Source organism: Dermacentor albipictus, chromosome 10 (assembly GCF_038994185.2).
Source record: "Dermacentor albipictus isolate Rhodes 1998 colony chromosome 10, USDA_Dalb.pri_finalv2, whole genome shotgun sequence".
NCBI lineage: Eukaryota > Metazoa > Arthropoda > Arachnida > Ixodida > Ixodidae > Dermacentor > Dermacentor albipictus.
The window spans coordinates 9808018-9821436 of NC_091830.1; the positions used below are offsets into that span (position 1 = coordinate 9808018).

General features: G+C 44.1%; 1 protein-coding gene across 4 annotated transcripts in view; it reads right to left on the reverse strand.

Moving 5' to 3' along the window:
* LOC135917902 (zinc finger protein 541-like) overlaps positions 1 to 13419 on the reverse strand; it is a 33294-nt gene that overhangs the window by 16839 nt on the left and 3036 nt on the right. For all 4 annotated transcript variants that reach the window (XM_065451522.2, XM_065451521.2, XM_065451520.2 and 1 more), the window contains 7 exons: positions 10383 to 10567; positions 8826 to 8950; positions 8148 to 8332; positions 6772 to 6959; positions 2662 to 2916; positions 1104 to 1391; positions 346 to 564 (listed from right to left, as the gene is read on the reverse strand). In XM_065451522.2, coding sequence (XP_065307594.2) covers positions 346 to 564; positions 1104 to 1391; positions 2662 to 2916; positions 6772 to 6959; positions 8148 to 8332; positions 8826 to 8950; positions 10383 to 10520 — 1398 coding nt within the window. In that variant the 5' untranslated portion in view covers positions 10521 to 10567. The remainder of the gene's footprint in view (positions 1 to 345; positions 565 to 1103; positions 1392 to 2661; positions 2917 to 6771; positions 6960 to 8147; positions 8333 to 8825; positions 8951 to 10382; positions 10568 to 13419) is intronic.

Sequence of the window (13419 nt, forward strand, 5' to 3'; positions counted from 1 at the left end):
AATGCTTCGCTAGGAACCTATAATGGAACAAAGGAAATACTACACCATCACAAGGCCCACATGGGAATATTCCACCGGCTGCAGTAATTCCGTTTCGATAAAAAAGAATGTTCCATTCATTGACTCCATAAAGTGCAATCAACAACCACATGGCATATGCAAAAATAACAGTCATGTACAGCATGCCCATTTACTCGCTTTTTTGTTGCATCTCTTCCCACATTATGATCCAATTGGCACATGTTCCAGAATGACAATCCCAGCTTTTCAATGAGCCCCTACAGCACCACACCTGTTGAACGACTTTCTTGGGTAGGTGGTACGATAGCTGACGAAACTGTTTACCTGCGTGAAAATGGCCGTGCTCTGTGTGGTGGCGGTCGTAGCAGGTGGCTGGTGGAGCCGCATGTGCTGCTCTAGTTCGGACAGGCTGGTCAGTTTCTGGTGGCAGAGGCTGCAGAGGCATTCTGTGGCTGTCATTGGCACAGCGTCCAGCGCAGATGACAGTGAGCTGCCACCATTGCCCTGCGATGGCTCATTTATTGCCTCTGCAGAATATGGGACCTGCATTGCCAGTATACAAGGTATAAATGAACAAAGAAACAAACAAACCAATCAATAAGTCCAGTGCTGAGCACACACACTCTCTCTCAAGGACGACTTCCCTAAGTCATGGACGACTTAGAGAAAACATAGGACAAGCACTGCTTATCAACAAAAATTTATTCATAAAACATACTAATATGCAAACGAAAAGCTTTGAACGAACAAAGGTGATGTGTTGTTAGTCTCGGTATTGGTCTTCTGTCTGCATATATGCTACGACATTTAAAATAGGAATTTTCGAGATACCACAAAAGGGAAAACATCCGAGGTCATATTAAGGTGCTTTCCTGAATTAACTTTCAGTTGGAGGACAGCATTTGTCCTGTGTTCTCCCTAACATTTGCATATTAGCATGCTTTCCTAAACAAACTTTCACTTGATCTATAGCATTCGTCTAATGTCCTCCCAAAGTTGTCCTCATCACTTTGTGCACACTGCTTAGAATAAGTAACTTCCCACTTGCCCACGTCCCTGTCCTTCTACTGCCACCAACTCACCGCTGGCACAGTTGTCCATGTCTTGTTTGGCTCCAGAAGCTGTTGCAAAAGTGGTGGACCTTCGGGCTGCGACGACGGTCTAGGCGAAGGTTGACGCTGAGAAGTCTGCTGCTGTACTTCCTGCTGCGACGATTGCGGTGGTGGGGCTTGCTGCACGGTTGCACCCTGTGTTGTCGGTGCCACCAGCAGAGGGCGCTGACCAGTTCCCCCCACTGGAGCCCACACTGAGGTCCCTCCATCTTCGGATGGAAATGCCACAAGTTGCAACTGAGGTGGCAGTGGGATGGCCTGCACCACATGAATGTGTACCATCAGGGTAAATTGAAACACAGACAAGAAGAATCTAGCTAAAGCACACCTCTGAAGGAAAAATTATTGTCCGCCAGCCTGTAGCATGAAGCTACAAAGGAAACCCACACAGGTTTCTCGGAAAGAAAGCTCCACAGTTGAAGAAAAATTTGTCTTGGTCCAGCAATCAAACCGAAGACCAACATCTTTTCGGGGGTGGTTACTCCACCATCTGAGCTAACCAGGGAGCTATTAGATCACAGCGTGAGACCTAATTAATTGGCAACTCGGAACACAGGGACACAGACTAAACCTAATCAGTTATGCGCAAGCCCGCAAAGAGGAAAGAAAGGAAAAGTTGTCACCCGCTCGCCTGTAGCATGATGCTATAAGGGAAAACCACACGTTTTTCAGAAAGAAAGCTTTGCAGTTTAAAAATGGGTCATATGCACATCTCATGCAAACAAAAAGCATGTCTTATGCAAGATTACGTGAGTATGCAGTTCTGTACTTCCTTCATATAACATTCTGCAGCCTATTAATTTCCCTCCATAGAAAAAATTCCGCAAGCAAAAGCAGAAACAAAACAAAGTTCAGTCTATTCACACCTGCTTATGTTTGGATTTTCATTTCATATTTATTCTGCTTTCACACAGAAAACAGATGAGGGCCGAGTCAAGATATATCCTGATAGTTTTTAAAGTGCAGGGAACAGAAGACTTCAATACAGTACAGGGAGTACCACTGCATAATCCTGCTGATGCAGAAGCTCTTAGCCTCATGAAGGTCAAAATGCCTTTCCCAGCATTCAATAATTTTAACAATACATATTTTTTTTTAAATTTAGGATCGCGAGTACACATTTTCTACTTCAAAAGAGTCTGCTTCCGAGAGACTGCAACTGCACTAAGCTTCAAATTCAAAATGCTTATCAGCAGTTCTGTATGGAGTGAGAAACCGTCATACAGCCTCTGTAAGCTGTTGCTTATTTCATACTCCAAGCAAGAAGTAGTACTGCTGCTGAAACAACCTTCAAAACAGCTTTTACAGACTGTTTTAGGTGCCACCCATGAACAGTCTGGCCACAAATTCAATGATAATCTTTTCTTTGTTCATGTCTTTTCTGGCTTATCAAGCTTTCTCTCACGATATGATTGGCTTTTTCGATATCGTCGAATTGTCATCTAATACAACAGCTCAACGAAATTTTCTGTTTAGTATCCCTTAAAGTGTATGGCAATAGAAGTTGTAGCCACAGCCGAAGCCCCACCTGGAAGGGCACTAGGGTGAGAGCCACAGAGGCATGGTGGTTCTCCTTGTGACGCCGCAGAGAGCGGGCATCACAGTAGCTCTTGTCACAGCCCTCGACATCGCACTCGTAGGGCTTCTTGTTGCGATGCGTCAGCAGGTGGCCATTGAGGTGGTCCTGCCTCTTGAATGCCTTGTGGCACTGGCTGCATACGTACTTCCGCTCGTCCGAGTGCGTCAGCTTGTGCTTGGTCAGCGCGCTCGAGTTTCCAAACACCTGTAAGCACAAGAAAGTTGGCTTTGTCTTTTTTTCTTCGGAAGCACCACTTAGTTCTTCACAATGCAAAAGAAATCCTCTACAGTGAACCTGTCTAGACCAATCTAAGTGGCATGCCTCCTACATTTTTTGTTTTCTTTTGCAAGAAAAAAACATCCCAATTCACCATTCCCAACTTCTTAAATAGAAGTCTTCTCATTCCTTAAAGAATTTTCTGGTTGGCTATAGATGCTCTCAAGTAGGAGGCCGTCGTCACACCAGACTGGGCATGTACCATTTCGTATCAGAGGTCCATATTTTGTGGCACACACATGTAATGCTAGCCCACGTGTACAAGTGAGCATCTGTGAAAGTGAACACCTCTGCAAGTGAACTGGTGTGCAAGTGAACACAATTTACCTAGTGCTGCAAGTGCAAGTACAAAAATGCCAGACAGGTGCATTCACACCCACATTCACTCATCCACATTACCACTAATGCCCGCATGCGCTCTCCTCAGCACTCGCTCACATCTCAGGAAGGAGAGCGAGCAAGCACAATATTTCACGAGCAAACACAGACCTTATGCAAAACAGGACAGGTGCTGCTGCCAGGCTGTCCTGTTATTTCTCCTTCCCTGCCTGCCTCAAATTCATAAGGCTTTAGCAAGGGTTCCCAAATTGGAATCGGATAACAGCATTTTAGGGTTCTGCAAGCGGCCAAAACACAATAGACTACATCCCTCCTTTGGAAGATTTTTGCACTTCGGTAGTCTTTGCGATAAACATTCATTGCAACAATCATGGTGAGGCCATAGCAAATCGTTAGGGAACAAAAATTGAGAGAGGATGTTCCCTGGAACTCTGCGAAGACAGGTTGAGTTCCCCCAGTCCAGAAAGCTTGCAAACCCCAGATTCAGTGGATCTCACACATATGTGAAACTGGGCGTTAAGCAAAGCTTTCTTTAATGTTTATGCAAACGTTGAAGCAAATTTTATGCAAATGTAACGTTAATGTAGCAAATGTTCGCTCAAAATGACTCGAATGTATGTATGGATGGATGGATGCTATGAGCGTCCCCTTTGGAACGGGGCAGTGGTTTGCTCCACCAAGATCTTGTTATTATATTGCCTCATGTTCTACCTATGCTAAAAGAAGAAAAGGAAAAGAAAGAAAGCCCACAGAGAATTCCCATCACCAAACTTTCTGAACGCCCATTGGGAACTGTTTTTCTACACCTCCGTGGTTTGTCATTTGCCTAGTTCCACCAATCTTCCAATCGCCTCTTAATGATCTCTATTGCGGACATGTTTACTTTCCCCCTGCTCTCACTGAGCCCAAGGGCTTCAAGGAGACCAGAAGTGCCTAAATCGACTGCTGGGCTATCTTCACATTCTAATAAAACATGTTCCATCGTTACCCTAGCTTTACCACAGCAAGCACACGCTTCTTCTTCCTTATTGTATCTCGCTTTATAAGTGCACGTTCTAAGGCATCCTGATCTTGCTTCGAAAAGTAATGAGCTTCTCTTTGAGTTATGATAAATTGTTTCCTTTCTGATTTTACTTTTTCTTCATAAGGAGTTACTCATAACAAGTTTCTTTTCCATTGCCGCCACCCGTGAGATTATCTCAGCCTCTCTGACTCTCCCCTTGACGTTCTTCGTTGCCATGTTGCTCACTATACCTGTCGCATATTTGCTGGTAAGCTTCTTAGTTCTTTTTCTCCATTGTGGATCAATGCTTTTCCTGTACAAATATCTGAGCACTCTCTCAGCCCATTTACTTTTTTCCATATTCCTCAGTCATTCATCATATAATTAATTTTACTCTGCGCATCCCTCACTTCAAAACTTGTCCAGCCCATATCACCCTGCACAACTTCATTTGTAGTCTTCTCGTAAGTGCCCAATGTGAGGCCTCCCACTGACCTTTGGTTGCCATAGGGTCCCGATTGTACCCCCGACTTCAAGCAAACAACTACATTTCTAAGTGTCAGTCCTGGAACCATTATGCCTTTCCACATACCCCAGAGCACCTCATACCTATATCGCCACAGCGCTCTGTGCTTCATTATGGCCGTATTTCTCTTCCCCTTTACTATTATATATTGTTTTTTCCTGTGTTTCCATATATTTATTGCCTTCATTTATCCATCTACCAAGGTATTTATAGTCTTTTACCTGAGGTATTTCTTGGCCCTGTACTGACACTGTCTGTTCACTGATTTCATTGAATACGCTGAATTTTAGACCTACCGTATTTACACGATTGTAAGTCGACCCCTTTTTTTAAATTTGAAAGTCTGAAGTTGGGGGGTCGACTTACAATCGAAACCAAAACATGGCGCCGCCAAAAAAAACGATACCAACGGGAGCTACAATGTAGTTACAATTTTATGGTTCCTCTATGGCCCTACCCGTATCTTTTCGCTATCCCGCGTGTTTGTTCGCTTTTCGGAAGGGTTTTTCAACATTTTTGAGAGTTTTACAGTGCATGCAACAATGATGGGTGAGGGGGTGTCGATAGTTGATGGAAGCGCCGCTGTTCCCATTTGCGGCGGCACCCTCAGAACGGCGGCGCTTGCGGGGAGCATCGGTAGTTCATGGAAGAGCAGACAGCGCTTGCGGGTTTCTCTTTTCTGTTAAAAGGCTAGACGCGTTCCACTTGACTGCCGGCTACGTGCTACTTCTATGCTTCCCCAGTAGTCATGAGTGCTCCAGGCCCACTAATCGTTCGGGACTCGTTCACAGCAGCGTTCAAGAGGGCTGCCATCCTTTACGCCGATGAAACAAATCGCTGCGCAGCGGGCCACAATTTCGATGTTTCTAAACGGGTGCTGCGAGAGTGGCGACTGCAGCGAAGCGAAATTTTCACCTGTGACGGCAAGTGAGAAATTTCCCACGTGCCGAAGTCTGGACGCTTTCCGGAGCTGTATGCTAAGCTCGCGGCGTACGTCGCTGAAATGCGTGATCGGTCCCTGCCAGTGAAGTGCGACGTGGTCATGAAACAAGCCCGGACCTTCGCCTTAATTTTAAGGTTCTGCTCCGCCGTGAGTACAACGAGTGGCTGGCGGCAGAAGACTGCGAAATTACGCTAACCGGACCTGTCAAAAGAGCCTCCCTGACGGCTGCGTGTGGTTAGGTGCATTTGGCGTGGGCTGCTGTTCTGCAAGATGTTTGCCAAATTTGAAATTTCGCTGGACCACGACGCGCTGTGGGACCGCAGCAACGATGACGATGGCAGCACTAGTGAAGACGAGTAGTCCAGTGACCATGTCAGCTACTAATAAATTTTCGTTATCGAATGCGCCCTCGGGTATGCACTCTTATTTCTTTTTTATTTTTTTTCGGTCACGCGATATGGGGGGGTCGACTTACATTCGAGTCGACTTACAATCGTGTAAATACAGTAAGTTCTCGCCTTCCTGTCCACAGATATTAGCCAGATGTTGCACTTTGCCTGTTAACTAGCAACATGATGTTGTCCACATAAAACAAACCTAGAAGCTGCTGCTCTATTACTGTACTTGCCTGTTTGTGTGTGAGATTAAACTCAACATTACTTTCCTCTAGCACCATTTTCATCCTTACCATGTACATCATAAACGGCAGTGGGGATAAATAAATAAATAAATACAATGAAATACAATGCTAGCGCCATCTATGGGGCACCCTCTTTACAGCCCTAGCATCACAAAAAGGCAGTGGCCTAGTGAATAGTGCAAGGGCAATCAGTTTGTGAGAACTTGGCAAGGTGCCAGCCAAAAAATGCGGGAGGAGGAGGCAAGGAAAGCACCAGTTTAATAAAAAGCCTTCACTATATCACAACTAGGGCAGTAATAGGTGGGCAGCTCGCTAAGTTAGTCGTCACCCACCTTGCCGCAGACAGGGCAAGGCTGCGCAGAAGGGGCCCTGCCACCATTGCCACCCACTTTGGTAATGGGCCGCATGCCGGCAGCAGCTGACAGGGCCGGTGACAGCCGTCCCAGATCCTTGTCCGAAGGAAGACTGATGCATGGCAGCGACAGGGAAGCTCCAGTTGGATCACCGCTGCTCCCTACACCTGCGTGAGAGTTGCACATAAGGAACCGCCGTGCGAGACCCACAAGCCGACATACTCCACGATTCGTTTTCCACGCTCAGTGGAGCATCACCTGATTTACTATTGCTTTAAGTATTCGATTACGAAGCTGTCTTAACTGCTCCATCATCCATCCAACATCTCCAAAGACTAGCTGTACTTGTCGAGGACACAGCCTCTTCTGTTTTGCTTGGCAGAGACGAGCTGGACTCATCTGTGTGGTGATGGAAAGTGTTTCCAGTCAGATGTTCCTCATTATTATGCTGGATCATTGTAAGAGACAACCTGCATATATGTTCCTTAAATACAGACGTAATATGGTATAATTTACTGGAATAAAAATATATTTGTATGTTTTGTACACATTTTTCACCAACGATCCTGGGTATTGTAGGGTTAAGATCCAAACACACAAAACAAGCTTATGCCTTATTTGAATAGATTTTCACCTGATCGCTTTTAGTGCATGTCTAAACGCCTTTTACCATGCACCCAAATCAGCTATTGTTTCAAACACATCGGATTAAAAAAAAAACAGCTAACCAGCTCTAGACAGCTGCAGGCTGAAATAATAACACAAACAAGCCAGCAAAACCCAGGTGATGCAGTACAGGCTTCTGCAACATCTTTCTTGTGTACAGGTTGCAGACCGTAAACCATGCCCCCTGTGCCAGGTGTATGCAGAAAGACAGGCATGCCACGCCCTGATGACAGCCCTGTCAGAGTACATTTGTAGCAAAATGGTACACCCAACTTTAGAAAAAAATGAACAAAAAAAATGAAATGAATATTAATTAGTATAAAACACCAGAATTACTTTTATATGAACCCCGCTCTAAAAATATTTAATAAGAACTCTTCGTTGCCTGGGAATGCCACTAAAGAAGACTACGTGTTTTTTTCTCTCAATTTCGCAAATTAATCTTACACTACAGACAACTTGGAAAAGTCCCAGCACACAGCATCTACACTTGTCCACCTCACTGAGATAGACACAAGTCAAGGCAGTCAACAAAATCTGCCAATGTGTCATTTTTCGATGGCTTGGCTGCTGTCAGTGACTGAACTGGGATCATACCATTTGCATTGAGCCCAAAGCACTTTGAAACATGCAAAAGTGCCTTACATGCTGGATACACCAAACCAGCAATCCTCTTGCCCCCAACTAACCTGAATCTGGTGCATGAGTAGCTGCGCCAAAGGCCTGCGGCGGTGACAACTGCAGTTCACTGTCCCCGAGGAGGTCGAATGGGGAGGGATCGGCAGGGGCCGTGGCTGGGCGAGGGGGCAACCGCAGCAGACCATCCAGGGAGCCGAATGGAACCTCAAAACCCTCGTGCAGCACCTCATCCTCGCTGCACGCAGCACAGTTGTAACTTAGTTTTTCATTGAAATGATACTGTCGTTGTAGCATGTTAGTAATTACAGACTACAGCGGAATGAGAGTTCTAGCACATGTATGTGCATGCAAACACTTCCACATGTAAATCATGTGCAGACAAAATTCTCTGTAACATCTGTTAACGCTTCTTAAATGCTTTGAAACAGCAGTTCTCAAACTTTTGAGAGATCACATTTTACATATACTTTGCAAAATACAGGCCCCTCTCAGCAGTCTCCATTTACCCATGTCTTGCATCAGCCGATTTCATTCCACGTCTACAAAATTCCTTATCTTGTCATGCGATCTAGTCCTGCCACCCAACAACCTTTCTTTTCACTTGGCACTGATTCAGTTACAATAGATTCGAATACATTGGAATAGATTATCTATCTACTGATACAGAAGTACGAAAGATATACTAGCATTAAATTTGATTTTACAGGTTAACATCCATTGTTTCTTACCCATAATTGATAGCACTGAGCATAGCATCACCGGCATGGTCATAGGCTCGGCTAGATGGGGATGAAGGACCCTTTGTCTGGTCCTTGGGAGAGAACGGTGCAGCCTCGGGAAACAGGTAGAGGGCCTGAAGTGGTACGAAAACCACAATCACAAGAACGTCAAACACTGAAAGAACACACGCATGAAACACATGCCTTTCCATAAACTTGCTAGACTGTTCAAGAATCATCCATGCAACGAAAGCTAAACCTTCACAATCAATGAACAGAGAAAAACGCCATGGCCACTTTGGCTCATTTTGAAATAACTAATTAATGAAAAAAAAAAACGCCGCTTGTTAGAAAAGGGCGCAGACATAGGACCAGCACTTTGCCTCTATTTCATTTCAGGAGACAAGACAACCAAAAGTGAATAAAGTTTGGCTAACTAGTGCTGCTAGATAACTTTGAGAAACTACATGTGCTTGTCTCTGCATTGCATAGCTCATCAACAAGCCCGGCTTAGTACTGATGACATCTTTGCTTCACTAGGCGTTATGCTGAGGTCGAGAACTGCTTCACTTTCAGGCACATGAATCTCCCCACAAACAGCAGGACAGTGTGAACACCATTTAACACTATTCCTCTGAATGGCGAGTGAAATGATTATTGTCAAACACTATTTAAGCCCTTTGCAGAAGCTGAACAGAATGACAAGAAAAGAAGCCACCGGGTTAATCGATAGCACGCATTGCCAAGCATGCACTGTTCCTAATGTTTGAAACGGAAAATGAAACAGATGTCTCTCTTGTTCTTTTATTTTTTACGTAGCTTTTAATAAATGAAGTTCCCTCTACAAGTCAGTCACCTCTTGTACAAATATAGTGAAAGAATTTCACATGGCTAGCCTAACCAGTCCAGTCTGGCTCAGCATCTCTTAAGAGCTTTAGAAGATCAATGAATACTGAACATACCAGGCAAAACTACATGGTAGGCTCGAAACTTTGCTCTGCATTATAGTTTGATGCTGAAACTCTAAAAAAAATGTATTTCGCAAGCATGATCACAGTAAGAACTAACTTGACCTCTTCTGAAAAGTAATTCAGAATGAAGACTGTGCCAGGAAACCGAACACAGCAAAGAATGAAACTACACTACAAATGTGTATGTTGGAGCCCACAAGTTTTTTCCCCCCCAATTGGACAGTTTGCCCTGCAGCATAAAAGGAATGGTGCATCCTAAAGATATACATAAAGATAATTGTCTTCGATGAAGTTCAGCAGGGATTTATAGCACAGACCATAAATGCACTAGTTGTAATCCAGTGGGCCGGTTGGGGGCAGTCTTATTTTAGACAGGCAGTGGTGCCTTCACAAGCTTAGACCGGGAGAACACCACAATGGGTGGTGTGATAGGTATGCGAGAGCAGCTGGTCGAGGGCACAAGGAGTAAGTTATGTCTTGTCATTTATGTTTGCCTTGCCCAATTTGACCCGAGCACCACAGTTTAGATTTGTGCTCTGATGAGCCCATCAAATTCGGCAAAAGCCTCTTTACTGGAAAGGCATGGCCGCAATACCTGGGTGGCATTGTCTGTCCCCCCGACGAAGGAGGACAGCCCAAAGGCCGAGAAGTCCACCGTCATGGCTGACTGTGGGGCCGGGGAAGGAGAGGAGGAGGGTGGGGGCGGAGAGGGCGCCTCCAGGCTGCTGGACATGCCACCTCAGCCGCAGCCACAGCAGACGTCGCCCATTGCCGCGCCCCCTGCACCAGACCAGACGATCACAAGGTGCAGAGCAGTCAACATGGTGTGCAATGCCTCGAGTCATAAGTAAATGCTCCCTTACTGACTGACCAATTGATCAAGCATGTGGTGTTCTACTTCAAAGGGTAACCGCTGATTGATCGATTTTAACTGCTGATGGAGTTTTATGCAATAAAGTTGCACTGTGGGATGAGGTAAACCATAGAGAAAGGCTCTGGAATTTTAGCCACCTCAGGTCTTATAACATTCACATATCTACTCAGTATTTTATAAATAGGAGTGCTGGGTATGCATGATCCTTCCAATTAAACTCAAATAAATTTTGATTTAGGATTCAATGAAATTTAGCAATATTCAAACGAGGGCCTAGTTGAAAGTCGGAACTTGTTCTTGTCAACTCTTTGATTTATGTCTTGGCACTGTTGCATTCTAAATCATGCAGAACCAACTAGTCCAATTACTACATATCAAAGTGATCTTCTAGTTCGACCGCTGGCTGATTTACACTTAAATTCGGCACAGAGGTCACACTTTCATGGTGGCTTCAGTTTAATACCACATTTCATTTGTGAGCATTACTTATTTGTCTTGTTCACAATAAAGCTGAAGTGTGCGTCGTCTGCGGCAATATAACTCAACTTTCACAGTAGCGGTGACAGAGGGCTCTACTGTTCCACTGCAGAGAAAGTTACATTTTTTGAGTAGCATGCAGGCATGCACTTCAGTTTTATTACGAACAAAACAGGCAAATAATGCTCACACGTCATACTAAACTGAACGCACTGCAAAAGGTACCTCTGTGTAAAATCTGAGAAGAAATCAGCCAGACAGTTAGTTTGGAGAATCATGCATACCTGATGCTTTTATTTATACAACAAGATGTACAAATCATTCTTGCACCCTGACTAAAATTTGGCTGCATTTATCTATGAATCGCAGAGAAACAACTGTTCAGGAGCAAATTTACAGCCAAGTGCGACGGGAGCAGCTCAAAATATTTTCAGTGCACTCTGCTGAGTCCCAACGAAGCACCTCACTTCTGCCTTGTGGTTCAAGGTGATCACTTTGTTTTTAATGTAAGCGACCTTACTTTCCCTAGTGGCATGACAATCTCGAATCTTCTACATTTGTACAGGTAGGTTTCCAAATACAAATGACACAAGAAGATTACGCACGAGCTTGAACCCACACACTTGAATGCACATCACATATCTGCAACTTGATCAACCAATGGTGATTAACATCCTAGAGCTACAGCTGGATTATGAGATGCACCCAAAAGAAGGACTCTAGAATAATTGTGACAACTTAATATAGTCTAATCCTAATTAAAGTTGTCTTCAGCAGTACTCTGCAGAATAAAGTGAAATGCAGTCACACTGAGTAAGCCGAGGGTTAATAATAATAATAATATTTGGGGTTTTACGTGCCAAAACCACTTTCTGATTATGAGGCACGCCGTAGTGGAGGACTCCGGAAATTTTGACCACCTGGGGTTCTTTAACGTGCACCTAAATCTAAGTACACGGGTGTTTTCGCATTTTGCCCCCATCGAAATGCGGCCGCCGCGGCCGGGATTCGATCCCGCGACCTCGTGCTCAGCAGCCCAACACCATAGCCACTGAGCAACCACGGCGGGTGGCCGAGGGTTCAATTTACCTGAAACTTGATGTCAGTGTTTTTTCCTTGCCACCACAGAACGGCGTAGGGAAGAAAAGGCCCCACACTCAAAGTATAAATGATGACCAAAGGGGATAGGTGACAAAAATGTAATCGCCTGTAACTGCTGCAATTTACGAGTTCATGCACTAGGAGCTACCTTATGCTGGAAATGCATGTGCAAGACAAGAAACAAAGCAAGTTTCCCGTGAATCCCAATAAATGACAAGTATGTCCATCAATCAAACTGCAGTGTACTGCAGAAGTGCACTTATTAAAGAAGGACACTAAAGTGGACACATCAATATGACATCACAGATTTCAAATTATTTTCTTGTATTTGAGCCATTTCAGATGAGTTAAAAGTTCTTGAAATTTACAAAGTTCAGTCTTGGTTTATTTTAGAACAACATGAAGGATATCTTTGCAGATAAAAATTTAATTAGGCTTGAGCAGACGCCGTCAAAATTCATGACGAGCTAGTGTGCAAACTTCAAAATGGCACCCCTACCACTGCCACCGGTGTTTCATTTTTGTGCCTCCTCATGCTTATCAAGTCCTCTTCTCATAGTAATTTACTAACTACAAATATCTTTCTCTTTAGAGTCTCTCTACTGTATGTTCACTGTAAGGCTGACAAGTTGGTAGCTGCAATTTGAAGTGATATCAAGAAAAATAAAAGCAATGATAAGAACTAGGACAAAATCAGTGAAATTGTTCAGATGCGTCTACCGAACATATAGGGAGGCTAAGATTGCCTTACCATTGCATCTAGGAATCGTGCTCAAGCCCTCTCAACTGCTTTTAAAAGTCAATGTGCTATGCAGGACTTTTTACATATATGGCTGTACTCATCTGAGTATGACAATTTTTTCCATTTTCTGCAAGAGAATGCGAAAATATGAAAACAAAGCACTACTGCGCATTATTATCTTGCCACCACTGCATGCATTTTCGTTGAAGCTCCAATATTGCCATGCACCTATGTGCAGTGATTTTGGCATCCAAAGGATTTGCAACAGGCATCACTTTTGAGCACTTGCCCTTCAAGTTTACTAGAGTGGCAAGCTTTCACTTACGTTCAACTGTCATGTACGCTCATGCTATGATCTGAAAATGTTTTGGTATATATCTCTGCATTAAAAAGCTTTGTCATTATACTGAAGGCAATAACATGTTATAGCATTCCATT